The following is a 19,375-nucleotide window of genomic DNA, read 5'->3' on the forward strand; positions in this document are numbered from 1 at the left end:
GTTTAAATGAGATAAGGAACATGCAGCAATTCCTACAGCACCTGGTGCATGAATGCTCAATATACATTAGCTACTGTTGCTATGATTTTATTATTTTATCATTCATGCAACCAATTCTAAGGAGCACTTACTATGTGTGAGGTCCTGTGCTGGGAACTTAGGGGTACTATGCTTGGCCTTAAATAGGTTTAAATCTACTTGGAGAGAGAAGAGAAACCACCAATCAATAAAATAGTTCAGAAGCATACAATTTGGCGGTTTTTCAGAATCTGTCAGAATGCCCAGAAATCTCACTCAGTAACTCTGCCTCTTAAATACACCCTCCCCCACTCCCCATTTGCTGCATCTTCGGGGGTTGTGGCGGGGGGTGCTGTTTGGCTGGATGAGCCTGTCATCAGGATGCTGTGGGCTGGGCTTTGGGAAGCCCACATGGGCCTTGTCTGGACTTCCTGGCTAGCCCTCCCTTCCACACTCCAAGCCAACAGCACCAACACAGTCAAGGCCTCAGCCCTGACTTCCATCTTCAGGGGGACAGAGCCAGCGTTCCAGCCAGATTCTGAGGGAGAGGGTGTTGCTGACCAGGGGGTTTTGCCGGGAGGACCAAGGATTTTGTCTCTAAAAGGCTCCTTAGGAGGGATGGAGGGTGAGGGCGGGCTGGGGGCAAGGGGCAGCCAGAGGCATTTGTGGGAGGGAGGAAGGAGGGGCCACACCTACCGACAGGGAGGAGTAGGAACCAGGGAACTCAACCAGCCAGCCGAGGGGATCAAATTCCTCTGCGGTGAACTCTGAGATAGGAGCTTGTGGGCACGGAGGCCTGAGAAGGGAGAGAGCCAGAGGGGAAGACCCAGCCACTCCACCTACCCACAGCCCAGTCCCGCAGGCAGCAGAGCCGGCAGGAGCCACCTTCCCTGGGGCCCACGCCTGCCTGTCCCTCCTGGGTCCTCAGTGCCTGCCAGGAAGGAAAGCCGGAGAGAAAAAGGAGACAATGGAGCCAGACAGGACTCAGATAAAGCTTGATCCCAGGTGAGTGAGGGAGGCAAGCCCCGAGCCAGGAGCCGGTTGCTAAGCAGCAGGGGCCCCTCTCACTCTGACCTGTCCCTACCTCCCTCTCAGGGCCCTTTGGCTCCCAGCACACAGAATGACCCAGGACTAATAATGGGCTGGCCATCCCACAAGGTCCTCAGGGACACTGTGGGGTAGGGCGAGTGTATGACCCTTCAGAGCCTTGGCTTTGGCCACCAACCAGGGAGAGAAAGATCCCAGAGGTGGGGGCAATGGGGGGCATGCACAGAGCCCTGACCAGCTGGAGATCCATTCCTGGTACTAAGGATCCACTCCTTCTCTGGGACCCTGCTGTTTCTCCCTAGCCAACCTCTGGGCTTCTGCCCCAACGGAAGTGGAGAAAATGGACTATGGGCTTTTTGAGCACTGCAGCCAGACCTACCCATGGCCTAGGTGGCAGCCTGCCTTACACAGTGACCCAGGCCAATTCTCCATTCCCTCTAAGAGTCAGGGCCTTGAGGGGAGATGGACAAGCTCCCTGAACCCAGGAGTATTTGAGGGAATGTCAGGTTGCTGGTGTTCCTTCTGCTACCCTCCCCGTCCCCAGGTCCCCATATTCTGAACACACGCTGGTGTCTCTCCAGGTACACGGCAGATCTTCTGGAGGTACTGAAAACCAATTACAGCATTCCCTCTGCCTGCTTCTCTCACCCTCCCACAGCAGCCCAACTTCTGAGAGGTGAGTCAGGGACCCTCTGTAGAGGGAACTGAAAGGAGGGAAAAACTGAACATCCCGGGGGAAGTCAGAAAAGCTGAGAGGAGCTGAGGAAAGGTGGTCCTGAGCTAGCCAGCCTGGAGGGCCTGGGAGGATGACTGGCCCAGTGTCTGTCTGTCATGGTAAAAACCTGGGAGAAGAACAACTCCTAGAGGAGACAAAAGGCCAAAAGAGAGGTGCGACAACATGGCCCACAGACAAAGCTGCATATTGGGCCTCCCCAGCTCAAATTGGGGACAGTGGTCTGGAGCATTTTTCAGACCCCAGGGCCACCCAGGGACTCAAGCTGGTGCCCAAAGCCCCATAGAATTCCCTTGAGGTGTGCGCAACATCCTCCTCAGGAGAGGGTCTGTACGATTCTAGTGGGATGGTTATTATGAATAATGTTCTGAAAATTTAGGTGAACCTGTAAAAGTATTCTGACAGTGTTGGCCAACTAGATCCTATTACTGAATTGCTTTTGAAAGTGAAAGGCAGATGATGGGACTCTGTTTATTCCTTGGACACGTAAAACAGGACAATCAAATGACCCTAGCATCTTGAAAAGCAAATGTGGCTCCCATCCACATTTTATTTGGTTTCCCTACTGCGTGACAACACACCAGTATTGTCAACCAGAGGCAATTTTGTCCCACTGGAGACTTTTGACAATGTCTGGAGGCAGTTTCAGTTGCCACAGCTAGAGGGTGCTACCGGCATCTAGTGGATAGAGGTCAGGGATGTTGCCCTGGAAACAAAGGAAAGTCCCCAGGACAAGGAATTATCTGGGCCAATGTGTCAATAGTGCTGAGATTGGGAAATCCTTCCTTACACAATGAAAATGGATCTCACATTGCTTTGCTACAAAATGTGCAAATAGAAGCACCAGGGATGTTCAAAGCAGGGAGACCATTCTGAGCCTGGTAGTCTGGAGAGCTGCCTTGTCCCCAAGTGGAACTGTTGGAGTGGGTAGCAGTTGGAAAATGGAGAGCCGGTGGTGGGCACGGCTGGGGTTGGGGTGGAGATAGAAGGTGCAGGCAGGTTCTCCAGACACTGAGGAGCTGGATCTGGCAAGAGTCAAGGTTACAGGTGGGGAAGCAGGGGACAATTGAGAGGGCTGGGCAGGTAAGGTGGGGCCTGATGAGTGTCAGGCAGAGGAGTTGTACTTTATCCCGCAGACAGAAGGAGCGGACAAGGGCTCTGAGATTGGGAGGGGCTGGATAGTGTTTCAGGATCATTAATCAGCAATCAAGATAGACTTTGGGGAAGAAGAGCCTTGAGAATCAGGGGTATAAATTGGAGGTTATTGCCCCAGCCCAGCAGGAAGGGCAAAACCTGAGCCATATCAGTGTCAGGGAAAGGAAAAGAAGATTGGAAAATACAGGCAATCCAAAGAAAGAGCAGGCAATCTGGTAAATATTTAGACAAGGTAAGTGAAGGAAAAAGAAACTCTAAATGATGACTCCGAGAATCTGGACAGTGGTGATGACACTGACAGAAATAGGAGAGTCAGGAAGAGGTGCCCATTGGAGGATGTGGTGAAACCCCTTCCTCCTTCATTTATAAACTCTGTTATTCCTTAAATTAAATGCCATTTAAGAAAGAACTATTCTGGAAGAACTATTGAAACTTTCAATAATCTGTTTTTGAAATGCCTGTGATATGATTGCAGTTATAATCCCTACACAATTATTTTTTTAATGGACTGATCCAAACATTTATTTGTGGGAGTCAAGGACCAAGAAAAGCCAAGACAATTTTGATAAAGAGTAAGGAAGGTATGTGCCCTACCAGATATTAAGGGTTATATATCAAGACTAGAGTAATTAAAGCAATAATGTAATAACTGCAACCACACAACTCAGATTGGGACTTGAATCCACTGTCTTTTTTTTTTTTCCTTTAAAAAAAAATTTATGTATTTTTGGCCGCACTGAGCGGCATGTCACATCTTAGTTTCCCAACCAGAGGTCAAACCCATGCACCCTGCAGTGGAAGAGAGGACTCTTAACCACTGGACCTCCAGGGAAGTTCCCCACTGTCTTTTCATTGAAATCACATGCCTGGTCTCAGGACTTACTGAAGCCCAGGTTCTTTATGCTTCTGCACAGAAGAAATTCAGTGAACGGCAAAGTGATAGGTAAGAAGTAGATTTATTTACAGAGCTACACACTCCATAGACAGAGTGTGACACATCTCAGAAAGCGAGAGGCCCTGAAATATGGGGTGATTAGTTTTTGTGAGCTGGGTAATTTCATAGGCTAACTAATGGGAGGATTATTCCAACTATTTTGGGGAAGGGGCAGAGATTTCCAGGAATTGGGGCACCGCTCATTTTTTGTCCTTTTATGGTTGGCCTCCAAACTGTCATAGCACCTGTGGATGTGCCATTTAGCATATGCTAATATATTACAATCTGTGTATAATGAGGCTCAAGGTCCACTGGAAGTTGAATCTTCCACTATCCTGGACCTGGTTGTTTCTAACCAGTTTATGTCACATCCTCAAGAGCTATGGTTTTTAGAGGTTGTGTCCTTCCCCCTTCCCTCCTGTTTCACAAGGGTCCTGACAAGCAGAAAAATGAAATAAAATAGAGGGTCTAGAAATAGACCCATGGCCACTTGGGGACTTGCTATATGAAAGGATGGTATACACATCAGTGGGACAGGATGGACTCTTTGAGGAGTGATGCTGAACAATTGCCTGTCCCTATGGCAAGTAAATAAACATGAAAATAACTCCAATATAGCTTTAATCCAGATAGATTAAGTACCTAAATGTAAATGCAAACATTTTTACAAAAGAAAATATGGAAAGATATCCTTATAGTTGGAAGCAGAGAATAATTTCTAAAATAAAACACAAGAAAGCACAAATGATCTTGAAGATTGACTACATAAAGCAAACAAAATTCTGTACAACTAAAAACACTATAAACAATGTTAAAAGCCAAACCAAAGACTGGGAGAAGATATTTTCAAGCCTTATAACCAACAAAGGATGATTAGTCAGTATAAGAAAAATTACCCAATAAAAATTAGATAGAATAGATGATCATACAATTCATACTAGAAGAGGAAACCCAAATGGTCAATAAAGGTACAAAAAGATTATCTGTTTTGTTAGGAATTAGGGAACCTCAAGTTAAACAATGAAATAACATTTCACTACTCTCGCAAAGATGAAAATTGAAAGTCTGATAATCCCAAGTGATGGTGAATTTAAGGTGAACTGTGAACTCTCATAGACTGCTGGTGGGAGTACAAATTGGTATAACCACTTTGAAGAGTAATTAGATACCTTTAACACTGAAGATTCTCATCTCCTACAACCCAGCAATTCTAAGTGTTTGAACAGAGGAACTCTCCTGTACATGCCAAGGAGACACATTTAAGAATGCTTATGGTAGCATTTGTTTGTCACAATGAAAATAATAACAACCATGAAAGCAATGTTGAGTGGAAAAGCATTTCACAGGATAATACCATTTATATAGATTTTTTTAGTGCAAAGCAATATAATATGTTGAGTATGTACATATATTGTAAAAAATTAAAACATACAGGAAAAGATACACCTCAACTTCAGAATAGTAGTTAGCCCTGGGAGGTGAGGTAGGGAAATGAGAAGGATCCAGGAGGTATATACAGGGGCCTTCAAAGTACATCTGTAATGTTTTATTTTTCTAAGAATAACTTTTGAAGCAAAGTTGGCAATATCATAACACTCTTTAAAATGAATTATGGATATATTAATATTTGCTCTATTACTATATTTATTTTTTAAATCTCTATAATTTTAAAAATAATTATAAAAATAATTTTTGACAGGCTGTGATGAAATGTTAGATGAAAAAAACAGAATGCAAAATTTTACAGTATGATTGCAGTAATACAATATGTATGAACTTTAACCAGGATGCTTTTTTTTTTTTAACATCTTTATTGGAGTATAATTGCTTTACAATGGTGTGTTAGTTTCTGCTTTATAACAAAGTGAATCAGTTATACATATAACAGGATGCTTTTTTAAACCTAGTTTTTACTAAGCAAATACTACATTCCATGCTAAGAGGTTTAACTGGAGGATAAACAACCTGCCCAAGATTATAGAGCAAGGAGTAAATGGAATATTACTTTGAATTCAGAGCCTATGCTCTTAACTTCCATGGAAATACATTATGCAAAAATGAAAATAATTTTTGGTTAGGAACTAGCTAGGATTATGGTGATACTCTTTTTTCAAAGTTTTAATGTTCTTATATTGTTTTCATTATTTAAAAAAGTAATCTTCACTGTTACAGATACAGTGGGAAATTTGCTAGTTGCTAAAGGTATAATTGTATTCAAACAGGTGAGTTAGACAAGCATTTCCCAAAACGTGTTCTTTGGAATACTAATCCCAAGGAGTGCTCCATGAAAACAGAGCCTGTAGAAAAATAAGTTTTGCAAAATCTATATTCTGTAACCTCCTTTTGGAAATTAACAATATAAATCAGATTTAAAACTTGGTATACTCCACAGGAAAGAAACATGTTTAACCTTGTTTAAAGTGTTTCCAAAGATCCTTGTGCCACTGGATACTTTTGTTCCAGAACTTTTGTTCTGTTAAGATGCAGAAAAAAAAAAGATAGAGGACAATCTTCCAAGAAGATAGATGAATTTGAAGTAGAGTAGTGGTGTCAGGCTATGTATGCTAAGGAAGTTCTCTCTCTCATACTTTTGTGTTATGGAAGTGGATACAAGAGTCAGTAGATGCTGCAAGTATGAACACCAAAGCCAGCAGATACAAGAAACTGCAAAAGCACTTCCATATTGAAGAGTTGGAATATGGCTCACCTCCACCTTCATCAACTTAAGCAACCTTAGGGCTGCATTTGATCATTTATATCACTCCACATTTCCTTCCATAGCTATGTGAACACACACCAAGAGTCAACATGTGTAATGGTGAAGAGAATGGACTTAGGGTCAGGAACCCCTGGGTTTAAATCCCAGCTCCATCACTTCCAGGCTGTGTGACCATGGGTGAGGTGCTCAACTCCCTAAGCCTAGTTTCCTGAATAAAACCTATAAAATGGAGATGACAATAAGAATTCTCATGGGGTCATTTCTTTCATTCAACAAATAGTTACAGTTACTGTTCCATGCACTTGGAGATAGAACAGAAAACAAGCCTGACAAAATCCCTGCCTTCACAGAGTTTATACTACCATCACTCCGATGGGGATAGACAACAAACAAGTAAATAAATATGTAAATAACCTAACTGTTGGGGGCAGCTTGGGGGAGAGGAGGTAACACCACACTGGATGCTCAAGGGAGGCTGGCTGAGGAGGGGGGTTTGAGCAGAGAGCTCAGTGATAGGAAGGAGCCCGCCACAGGGAGCTCAGGGAGGAAAGACGAACAGACAGAAGCCAAGTACCATAAGGTTCTGGAGGTGGAAACAGCTCAGGTGGTTGTTGGGAGGCTGAGGAGTGGTAGGGAAATCCTAAACCTCAATAAACAGAAGAGGCAAGAGGGAGCGATTGAGTTTGGAGAACACAGGGTACGGGAGAGGATGAGGAATCAGTAGAGGAGACCTAAGGTCAGAGACCAGGAGAGGAATCAGGAGAACTGTGGTTCTGGGGGTCAAGGGGAGGGAGATTTTCAAGGAGGGGGAACAGTCAAGGACAGTGAACACTTGTTGGCTTCTGGAAGGGCTGTTTCCACTCTCAGCTCTCAGTGAGCTGATGAGGACAAGAGTCAAGTAGGGGGTGGGGGAATCCCACAAGGAGAAGCCTGCAGCGGTATGCCCCTTCCCAACAATGGATGTTAGTTTTTAGAAATCTACTGAATTAATTTTGGTTTCTGCCTATCTGGACTTTATATTTTATCTGTATTTTTTTTAACTAAACATTTCTATTGTAAAAATAATTCAATGAAGTCAGTACGAAAATAGAGAAAAGTGAAAAGAGGAACAGTCATGTATGGTCCCACCACTCAAGACCAGCACTGCAAATATCGTAGCATAAGTTCTGTCTTCTATGCTTTTATTTAACATTAGTGGAAATCATACTATACTACAATTTTATGTCCTGTTTTTATAAGCATGATATCATATGAATTTTTTCACGTCATTCTATGTTTGGCAAAGTATGTGTTTAAAAAAAACTTTTTGTTATAATATACGTATTCACTATAGAATAATTGGAAAAGAAAGAGGACAAAAGCCACCCACAGTATCATCACTCAAAGACAGCATTGTTAATTAATTTCTAGGCTTTTTTCTAGGCAATGATTTTTTAATGTTTTTATTTTATCAAAGTAACACATGAACATGTGTTAAAAATTTAAATAGTACAAAAAGGCTACTAAAGAAAATCAACTATCCCCTGCCCTATTTATTCTCATTTCTTTTTTCTTTAAAAAAATTTTTTTTTGGCCATGCCACACGGCATGCAGGATCTTAGTTCCCTGACCAGGGATCAAACCCGTACCCTCTGCAGTGGAAGAACAGAGTCTTAACCACTGGACCACCAGGGAAGTCCTCCTTTTTTAGCTGATGATTCATCCTCCTTTTTTAGATGATGATTATTCTGATAGTTACCTTCAAATTACCATTATTTCCTGTGGTATCAATTTTGGACATTATCTGTAGCTGCCTCTATAATACATGAAAGTTTAATTCACTTAGCACCAAACTTCTTCCACTCTTTCCACATAGTTATGTCAATATTTTTAGTTGGTTATCTGTATAGCTGTATATACTATACCTATATTTTATTTCTTATTCTGCCAACTATGGACAGTACTTCTTCACTTTCCATTTTATATGATAAAGATATTAGGGCCCCACTCTTTCCATCAACTCTTTTCTACCTTTCTCTCCCCAAATCCTTTAAACATGGTTATAATTTTACCACGCTACTTATTTTTATTTTTTATTTTTATTTATTTATTGGCCACACCATGCAGCTTGCAGGATCTTAGTTCCCCTACCAGGGACTGAACCCAGGCCACTGGCAGTGAAAGTACCAGGTCCTAACCACTGGACTGTCAGGGAAATTCCCTTTGCTAATTTTGCATTCTGCTTTGTTCACATAAAGATTTGTTTGTTTTAGTCATAAATTACATACAGTAAAGGACAATGATTTTTATTTTTATTATTTTTGGCTGCACTGGGTCTTCGTTGCTGTGCGCAGGCTTTCTCTAGTTGCGGTGAGCGGGGGCTACTCTTCGTTGTGGTGTGCAGGCTTCTCATTGCGGTGGCTTGTCTTGTTGGGGAGCACAGGCTCTAGGCGTGCGGGCTTCAGTAGTTGTGGCTTGCGGGCTCTACAGTGCAGGCTCAGTAGTTGTGGCGCACGGGCTTAGTTGCTCCGCGGCAATGTGGGATCTTCCTGGACCAGGGATCAAACCCGTGTCCCCTGATTTGGCAGGCGGATTCTTAACCACTGCACCACCAGGGAAGCCCATACCTGTATTTTTGTTGAAGAACATGTGGACTGTTTCCAGTTTTGGCCATTATGAACAATGCTGCTCTGAACATTCTTTTGGTGATTAAGGCACTCATTTCTATCAAATATGTTTCCGTGAGTGGAATTCTTGTGTCGCAGGGTAGGTGTATGTTAAGCTTTAATAGATACTACCAAACTGTTTTCTAAAGTGGTGGCACCACTCCCAACAGCAATGTGTGAGAGTTCCAATTGTTCCTCATCCTCACCAGCACTTAGAATCATCGGTCAAAGGATGATTAAAATTAAAAGCAATTCTAGCCCTTTTGGTGGGTATATAACGGCACCTCACATCTGTATTTCCCCAGTGACTATTAATATTTAGCACCTTTTTATGCTTCTTGAACATTCGGATATCTTCTGTAGAAAAGTTACTGTTTAGGTCTTTTTCACTTTTAAAAATTGTGTTCTTTTTCTTTCTGATAGGAATTCTTTATATATTATGGATACGAGTCTTTTGTTGGGTATTTGTATTGCAAATATCTTCTCTCCGTCTGAGCATGCCCTTTCATTGTCTTAATGGTTTTCTTTGTCAAATGGAAATTCTTAATTTTAAGGAAGTCCAGTTTATCAATTTTTTTTCTTTATGATTAGTGCTTTTGTGTCCTATTTTAAAAGGATCTTTGCCTATCTCAAAGTCATTAAGGTATACTTCTCTGTTTTCTTCTAAAAACTTTATCGTTGGGCTTCCCTGGTGGCGCAGTGGTTGAGAGTCCGCCTGCCGAGGCAGGGTACACGGGTTCGTACCCCGGTCCGGGAAGATCCCACATGCCGCAGAGCGGCTGGGCCTGTGAGCCATGGCCGCTGAGCCTGCGCGTCCGGAGCCTGTGCTCCGCAACGGGAGAGGCCACGGCAGTGAGAGGCCCGCGTACCACAAAAAAAATAAAAAACAAAAAAAACTTTATTGTTTTAACTTTCACATTTAGGTATTTTTGTATGATGTGAGGGAGGGGTCAGTGTTCTTTTTTATCACTTTGCATATTAAACGAGATGCAATTAACCCAGCACTTTCTCAAAAAGAATCCTTTCCCCCTGAATTGTAGTGAAGCCTTTGTCATAAATCTGATGACCATAAATGTGTGGATCTGTTAATAAGTTTTTCTGTTTTTTAACAGTGTTAACACATTTTTTTTAATATTAGTACATAGTCTTTGCAAAAATTTTTTTATGGTATGCACAAATTTTTCACACCTGCATAATATTCTATTGAGTAGTTTACATAATAATTTCAGTATTGTTGGACATTTACGTTTTTTAAAATGTAGGGCTATATATTACTGTTATTTTGCTCTTCTCTGGCTGCTAGGCAGGTTGACTATTTTCCCACTTCCTGAACTGTGTTAGTATCATTTTCCCATTTGCCTTCTGTTTTTGTTATTTTCTTCATGTAATAAAAATTTTAAACTTGTGTACACATTTATTAAACATGCTTTCCCCCAGTCTGTTTGCTGCCTATATATTTTTTTAACATTCAGAAGTTTAAACTCTTTATGTCAATTTTGACCATCGTTCTCACTGTGATTTCTTGGATTACACCTAAGCTTAGGTAGGTCTTCCCTCTCCAAAGTCTTGATGCAGATACAATTCTCTCTTTTCTTTTCCTTCTCTCAATTTTCCCTGTTTGATTTTTAAAGGTTTATCTCTTTAATCTATCTGGAATTATTTTGATATATGGAAGGCTTTATGTGTATCTCATGATAAAACAATCGTAATTGTTTTAAATCCACATTTTTATTGTATAAGGGTAAAATTGTGTCAGCCCCCACCCCATGATGTTTATATTTTTAAAGTTTCAAGGAAGGAAGGTAAAGTCTCTTTTTAATAAAGGACTGCAACCAGGTGTTTTTTGGCTTTTGTTTGTTTTGTTTTGTTTTCTTAATGTTTAAAATTTGCAAAGCCTACTGGAGCAATATCTGTAGAGGTAATTGAGAAAGAGGCAACAGAGTTAAACAGCAACAGCAATGCCAAGCCAGTAATTTGGTCACCCAGAGGGCTGTATCCTAATTAAGTGGAGGCGGGGTGGAGGCAGGAATGGGGAGGAGGGAAGAAAAATAGCACAGTCCTGTCTTTTGAGGCCTGTAATAGAATGGAAAAGCTTACTACTGACTTCAGAAGTACAACTTGGGACCTGGAATCCAAGGGCCACCTTCCCCATGGCAGGTCCTCTGGATTGATCACAGACCTAACTGTGGTCAGAGGTAAAGGGCCTCTTGGCTAAAGTAAACAGAAACAGAGAGAAAAATGTGTGCCCTGAAATAAGAACAACCAGGATCAACATATTTTTTGACAAATTCACCTTTGTCCTGGTTGCTCCTTGTGGTGCCACCAGGTATGACTGACCCAGATGACAACTCAAGTCTTTACTGTGGTATGGTCTCCTTCCTCCCTGTTTTGGTGTCAGCATTAATATCTCGGCCTGAGCTGCCCCCAGTCACCAAAACATAGGGCAGACCAGCCAATGCCTTCCTCATACTTTACTCCCAATGTAATAAGACAGTGGCTTGGACTCTGGCAGTCTTCCCTCAATTCATCTGTCATCTAGCCAGTTAAGTGGCTTAAAGGAAGGAGTCTGCCAACTAGGGAAGAGACTTGGATAAATGAGGGTCCAGGCTTAGTCACTGAGGACACAGAACCCTTTGTTTAAAACTAATTGTTGCATTGGTTAGAAAATGTTCAGAAACAAATATTGTGACTCTATTAATGTTTTCCTGTTAGCAATGGTGAGGCCAGAGGAGCTTCACTGGTGTTTGTTGAAAAATTGTTTGTTATCCTCTGACCATTATCAGGCGAGCTTGTTTAAAATGTGGATTACTGGGTCCATCCCAGATCTGTTCCAGATCTGTTGAAACAGCATCTATGCGGATAGGGCCTGGACAGCTACTTTTTAACAACTCCTCAAATGACTTCAATAAACACTAAAGAGAGCTACTGGGCCACATTTAATGTAAGACTAAGTGTGAGGCCAACGTGGGTCATATGTCCTTGGAGTCTTTACTCATACCCATTTCTTTTGTTAAAGTCCCTTCCTATGTCCCAGTTTTGTGACATAATTTTTGAAATCAAATTTAAACAGTTCTAAAGTAAACCAAGAGTTATATTCTGCTTTAATTATAATGTTAATTGGTCCTTGTTCTGCTAGCAAAACACCTGACACTGAAATAGAAAACTGAATAAACCCTGTTGACCTCCTAATTTAGAATTTTTGCTAATTATGTACAAACTTGTTTGGTGTCTATATCCTGGTTCAGATAAGCCTTACCATACCTAGAATTATCTGGTCTAGTCTCTCATGAATGCAGAAGAATGACTATTTCTTAGTCACATGTTGGATACTCTAGATCTAAGAAATAGCCCATCTTCTGCATGAGAGGGCCTAGACCAGGTCATTCTAGATATGGTAAAGCAATTTAGATCCACATGAGGAAGCCCACATCTTCTGCTCCTCAGTCCTGATCTTCAGCTCACTGGAGTCTGCCCTCTCTTTCAACTCTAGCATCGGGCCCTGTGGAAATTTCTCTCACGGTCATCATGACCTTGCTTGCCCTGGGCTCAGTTGCCATCTTCCTGGAGGATGCTGTCTACCTATACAAGAACACTTACTGCCCCATCAAGAGGAAGACTCTGCTCTGGAGCAGCTCTGCACCCACGGTGAGGGCCCTGTAGCTGCCTTTTGAGAGGGACTGGAGGGGAGGCAGGGTCCATCTTGAGGATTCCTTTAAACTCAACAATTCAAGTTGCCTTCCTCTACCACCTTAGGGTGAGGGTTTTAGTCTGATATCTGCAGTCAGGACCCCATGCCTGGAAGGTCAACAGGCAGTGGGATGGAGCGTTTGAAATATCTTAGAGCCACAGAAACAGCTGAAGAACCCTCTCAGCCCACCGGCAGCCTCACTCGCTACTCCCCTGCTACAACATTGCAAGCCTCCTTCTTGGACACACCAACTCCCTGTTCCTCAGAGGGTAGGAGGAAAAGAACCTTTTCCCATGGGGTCATGCTCACTCTACGCTTATGTCATCGGTCTTTTTAACTCGCTCCCACAGCTATTAGATAGGTCTTTGGCATGTTCCCAGGTCATAAAATGGGACTTCTCTTTCCATGTGGTGAGCTCTGTCTGTTTGGGGGGAAGAACAAAGCCCCTGAAGTCCTTTCCTGCCAGATGACATCTGCCTGGGCCATCTCAAGACATCAGATGCTCTAATAACATCTTAAAGATGAACTGACCTACTCTTACCCCAGTGATATAAGTTGAGATAGTCTTCAAAAGAGCCCCCTGACTCAAGGTCACTTTAACTAGTTATTTTTCCAGCTGGTCACTTTGAAGTAATGGTGCCTCGAATGTTTAGGTTTTGCTTCCTTGAGCCCTTGTTGTAAAAGGTGAGCACGAAGCCTCCCTCCTTGCCCTAACCAGCTCCTTGCTCTTCTCCAAGCAGATAGTGTCTGTGTTCTGCTGCTTTGGTCTCTGGATCCCTCGTGCCCTCATGCTCGTGGAAATGGCCATAACCTCGTGAGTGTCCTGCCCTGCCCCCAGCTGAACTGGATATCCTTCTGCGGTCCCCCACTCTGCTCCCCTCAACCCCAGGACTCCAGAGTCCATGTCTTCTTTTATCCCCTATCCCTTCCATAAATCCGTGCAAACCAACTGATCATAAATAGAGCCCTTGAACTTCCAGTTCATCCTCAGGCACCATTTCATTCCCACAGCCTGAAATTGCCCTCTTCCCACCCTGTCCTCTCTCTCACTTCCTCTTAGGTCACACACTCAAAACGCCTAGCCCCTACCTGATCCCCTCAGGAAGCCCCACCTCTCCCTGGCCCCTTTGCAGTCTGTTTTTCTTTGGCAGGAAGGGCTGTCCTATCAGCTGCTACCACCTCCCCTTCTGTGTACTCTCAGGCCCACCTCTCCCCCAACTCCAGGTTTTATGCGATGTGCTTTTACCTGCTGATGCAGGTCATGGTGGAAGGCTTTGGTGGGAAGGAGGCAGTAGTAAGGACACTGAAGGACACCCCAGTGATGATCCACACAGGCCCCTGCTGCTGCTGCTGCCCCTGCTGCCCACAACTCATGCTCACCAGGTAAGGTGGGAGGGAGAGGCCGCCTGGAAGAACAGGTTAGCCTCTTCCTGCACTCTCCCAAGAGCCTCTGCTGGCTCTCTCAGCCCTGCTTCAAGCCTCATGGAATTAGGCTTTTATGGAACAAACCCAGTGATGAAAGGGCGGGCATCCCGCAGCCAGGGTCCACACACTGGGCACCCACGCAGGGGTAAGGGGAGCAGAGGAAGGAGAACTCCAAAGTTCCCATCACTTAAGCTCACTGTCCCCTACAAACTTTACCACACAGAGCAAACTGGATTTTGGACTATTTACTTTCCCCTTCCGTCTATTTCGGTTAATGAGGTTGGGGTCAACACTCAGTTCTTACTCAAAGGCAGCATTCTGGTCTGAGGGTGAGTGGGAGGCAAGAAGGAGGGTTCCCAACTCTCTCAACATTCTGGCTTCTTCCGAAGTCCCCATCCATTTGACCATGTTGATGTCTATGATGGTGGAGCCCGGTGAGGGAGCTGGAAGGTCTTCTTGGGGTGGGTGGTTTGTGGGTCCATGGTCCTAACCCTCTTCCCACTTCAGGAAAAAGCTTCAGCTGCTGATGTTGGGCCCCTTCCAGTATGCCTTCTTCAAGATAACACTGAGCCTGGTGGGCCTGTTTCTCCTCCCTGATGGCATCTATGACCCAGCAGATGTAAGTCAGGAGTAAGGGGCAGCAGAGGCCAAGATTCATTAAATACCTGTGACTCTAGAAGGAATAGCTGGAGCCAATATCCCCTAATTCAGAGCCCCAGGAATGGGGTAGCCCCAGAGACAGGGTGGCTGTGGAAAAGTAGAGGCTCAGGGACTCTGATGGGGAGAGAAGAAATGGGAAGGGGCCAAGGCTTTGGGGCTTTTTTACCTTTCCCACCATGGGAGAGGGGAAATAAAAGGAGAAAAGGGCTTGCTTCCTCATTGACTACTTTCTGGCCTGCCACCAGATTTCAGAGAAGAGCACAGCTCTATGGATCAACGTTTTCCTTGGTGTGTCCACCCTGTTAGCTCTGTGGACCCTGGGCATCCTTTTTCGTCAAGCCAAGCTGCACCTGGGCGAGCAGAACATAGGAGCCAAATTTGTTCTGTTCCAGGTAACTATACCCTGGGAGAGAAAAGATGGTTAATAATGAGCCACAAATAATAGGGGTTAGGAGCTGAGACTAATAAAGGATAAAAGTGGGTCCGGGAATCTTCTTAAGCCTTAGGTTTCCTATGAGATTTGGAAAAGAATCCCTGCCCTTTCCCAGTTTTTGCTTTCCTGTGCTTTAATAGCTTCCAAGCATTGCTGTAGCAAAATATCACAAACTGGGTGGTTTAAAGCAACAGAAATGTGTTGTCTCACAGTTCTGGAGGCCAGATGTCAGCGGCCCGTGTTCCCTCTGAAAACTGTGGGAGAACCCTTCCTTGACTATTCCTGGCTTCCGATGGTTTGCAGCAATCCTTGGCATCCCTGGCATGTCACATGGCATTCTACCCTCATGTGTCTGTGTCTTGTGTCTCTTTTCTTATAAGGACATCAGTCATATTGGAATAAGGAAGGACCCACCCTACTCCAGTATGACCGCATCTTAACTAATTATGTCCAATTAGTTACCAAACCAATGATACTTTTTCCAAATAAGGTCACATTCTGAGGTACTAAGGGTTAGGACTTCAATGTATCTTTTTGCAGGACACAATGCAACCCATAACACATGTATTATCAAACCTTAATTTCTTATACCTTTGCTTTTTTCTTTTCTTTACTACCCATTACTTCTAAAAACCTGCAATTCATCACCACCAGAAACATCAGCATTATCACAGCTACAACTATGAAGTGTCTATACCACATACTAGGCACTTTTCATACATTAATTACATTTAAATTCACTATAATCCTCAGAGTCATTATTATTTCTGTTTTACAAATGAGGAAACTGAGATGTTATGGGGCTTGTTCAAAGGCTCATAAGGGATGGGACTGGAATTTAAACCTAGATCTGTCGACTCCCAGACCCACATCTCTTCTTATCACACTGCCTCTTCATCTTCACATCTTTTCTGACAATTCTCTAAAACTCACGTTTGTTTACTTTTTACACTTTCCATTCTCTAAGCCCAGAGACAACCTTTCCACCAAATGCAGTGACTTCTAGCCCAATATTGTTTCCCTTCTCACTTCATTCTTTCTGTCTCCTTGCTGGGCCCTTCTCCTATTCCCAAGGCACAATGACTCCTTTACAGTTAACAGAGTGATTTCACAGAAATTCTCATTTGATCTAAGCAGGTGCCGCTTACAGGCACATAGTAGGTAGAATTGGAGGGTCCAGAGGAAGACAGAGGACAGAAGAGCCTAAAATAGAGTAAGGGACTGAAGGGGCACAGAAAGGATCTGGGCCCCAGAAGCACTCAGGGTCAGGCTAGCGGGTAAAAGCCCTGTGATTGCCGAGCCTGCCCATGATTATTGTGGGGAAGCCTAGAAAAGCCAAGTCTGCCCTGAAGAGGCTGTGCTTCAGAAAAGTGTACTCAGAGAGGGCAAGTACAAGACACATCTCAAACACAGCAGTGGGCCAGCTGGCCTCAGTGCCGGGGATGCTGAGCCCCTACCCTCACTTCTCTTTTCTCTTCTGCAGGTTCTCCTTATTCTGACTGCCCTGCAGCCATCCATCTTCTCAGTCTTGGCCAACGGTGGGCAGATTGCTTGTTCGCCTCCCTTTTCTTCTAAAATCAGGTCTCAAGGTGAGCACGTAGGAGCTCCTATTCTATTTCAGGAAGGGCAAAAGGGGGAGGTCAGGGAGGAGAGGAACTTAGAACGGAAGTTGGGCCAGCCAATCTCAGAATACTCAGAATGTTCTGCTCAGAATACTGAGAAAGGAACGTGCAAGAAATCTAGCAGAAGCTCTAAGCAGACTATGACCTCTCTGATCACAGAGAGGAGAACTGCAATCCCACAGCTTGAGGCCAGCCCTGATGGCCAACCCAGGAAGCCATGGGTTCAACCCTCAGCTCCAGGGAGAGCAATGGGTGTGGTTAGGAAGCAGAAGTCATGCTGATGAAACATGCAAAAGAAATGTTTAGTGCTAGCCTCAAATTGCAGGAGGTAGAGGGCCAAGTTCTGGCTCTGGCTCTACTATTAACCTGCTATGTTACCTGTGACAACTTAATATCTCTAGGTCCTGGTTTGAGGACAAATTGGAGAAAGTGTTGTTCAACTCATATGCCAAGGCTGCTAGTGGTATACCACCTCTGTAAGTTAGTATAACCTACATTATATTTTGCCCCATGCTGCAGTGATGAACTGCCACCTCCTCATCCTGGAGACTTTTCTGATAACCGTGCTCACACGAATATACTACCGAAGGAAAGATGACAAGGTTGGATATGAACCTTTCTCTTCTCCAAACCTGGATTTGAACCTCAAAGCTGGAGGTGGATTGCTTGGACAATGAAAGAGACACTGCACTCATTAGATGGGCACAAGATTTCTTTACTGTTCCTCAGCTTTGACCAAATGGGGATGGATTCCATTGTCAGAGCAAGCTGGCTAATGGTATACACTTGACTGTAGACACGAATGTGAACTATGCAATAGGATGAAATTGTTTTGGATCTTGCCTGAGGAAGGTATTTTAAGTTTTATAATAAACAAACAGGATGGAGTTTGATGTTCTACAACTGGGCACACTGCCTCTGTGTGTGCCACTACTAGCCCATAAAGCTTGTATATTAAAAGGTTACTCTGAGGTTTCCCAAAGCAAATGAAAGGGGGAAGAGTATGTGATAGTTTTACTGGTATAATAACAGGAATAGAACTCAGCCAGGCAAAATAGTATCAGCCCAAACTCTCGAAGAAACCAGGCTTCTGAAGAACAGATGAAAGGTGTTCTTTCCCTTACAGATGTGTCAGTAGGGCACTGATGACATTAGACCTGGGAGATCTGGATCAGCCTCCCTTTGTGGGACAATGGCTTTTTTAGTCTTCTGTACCAAGCAGCAAAAGGAATTCCGATAATATGGTCATGGAGTTATTATGGAGAGACAAATTAAGATGCAAAAGCAAAGGAAAGTGATCATACAGGTAAAACCCCCAAATTAGGATGCAAAAGCAAAGGAATTGATAGTACAGGTAAAAGCCCCAAATACATAAAACACATCATACACATGTATACAAGGTCAAAAACACAGAAAATGGAACATTACATAAAATCACTTTTCCTTTATTTGGCTAATGACAAAAGCCAAAATAACTGAACAATTTAATAACACTCAGACAGGAAAGCAATATACTGAACACCAATTGAGGAAAACGTCCTTGTGGACACCGGCACTGGTGATGGGGCCAACATTCATGCCAAGGCCAGAATTTTTTTCCAAGACTCGTTCTGTTCAGGATCCTCAATATAAAACAACTCAACCAATCAAGTCTCTGTGTTCAAAGCAGTCAGTGCCTCCCTAAGAAGGGTGGGAAAGCCCACTTGGAAGCTAAAAACACCACAACTGGAGTCATCCTAATGTTAAATCAAGTACTTTTGTTCTCTACCCCAATCTGAATACTAACATTAAACTTTGGCAGAGTATCTTTCTCCTTTGTTTTAAAGAAAATTAACATTTAATAGTATAATCCCAAGAACATGTTCTACTTACTTGGAAAAATAATAGCTAGGGACCACTCTTTATCCCATGACAATCTATTCTGTGAGAGAAAACAAGAACAATCATTGCATGACCTTGAAAAATATAACTTTAAAAATACTTATATTGGTAAGGTTAAAAAAAAATACCATTAGTTAAAAACATTGTTAAGGGAGCTCTTTTCCTACCTGTACTGATTCAACTTCTGGTGATAGTTTGTGCTGACAGAAAATGTAAAAGCTATGGCTTTTAGGGAATTAAACAAAAGCAGTGAAATATACTTGATTTGGAAAGATTTTAGATATAGGGTCTGGAACAGGATTAAAAAGGCAATGAGCTCCAGAAAAACAAAAGCTACCCATACATCAAGAAACAGAATAAAAATCACTGTGAAGAACCATTATGGAGGGAATATTCAAAGACTGCCTGGACAGCT

At 43.2% G+C, this 19,375-nt stretch overlaps 1 protein-coding gene across 1 annotated transcript; it reads left to right on the plus strand.

The window, feature by feature from the left end:
• The first annotated feature begins 636 nt into the window (after window positions 1–636).
• Window positions 637–17,982, plus strand: SLC51A (solute carrier family 51 member A). Its single transcript, XM_027120439.1, has 9 exons — window positions 637–643; window positions 1,610–1,741; window positions 12,742–12,896; window positions 13,680–13,753; window positions 14,164–14,322; window positions 14,872–14,983; window positions 15,270–15,416; window positions 16,941–17,046; window positions 17,599–17,982. Exons 1-9 carry the CDS (start codon window positions 637–639, stop codon window positions 17,754–17,756), a joined length of 1,050 nt encoding a protein of 349 aa, XP_026976240.1. The 3' UTR covers window positions 17,757–17,982.
• The last annotated feature ends 1,393 nt before the right edge of the window (window positions 17,983–19,375 follow it).

This window comes from Aethalodelphis obliquidens, unplaced genomic scaffold (genome assembly GCF_003676395.1).
Source record: "Aethalodelphis obliquidens isolate GAN/ISIS:26980383/991018 unplaced genomic scaffold, ASM367639v1 scaffold1, whole genome shotgun sequence".
Taxonomy (NCBI): Eukaryota; Metazoa; Chordata; class Mammalia; order Artiodactyla; family Delphinidae; genus Aethalodelphis; species Aethalodelphis obliquidens.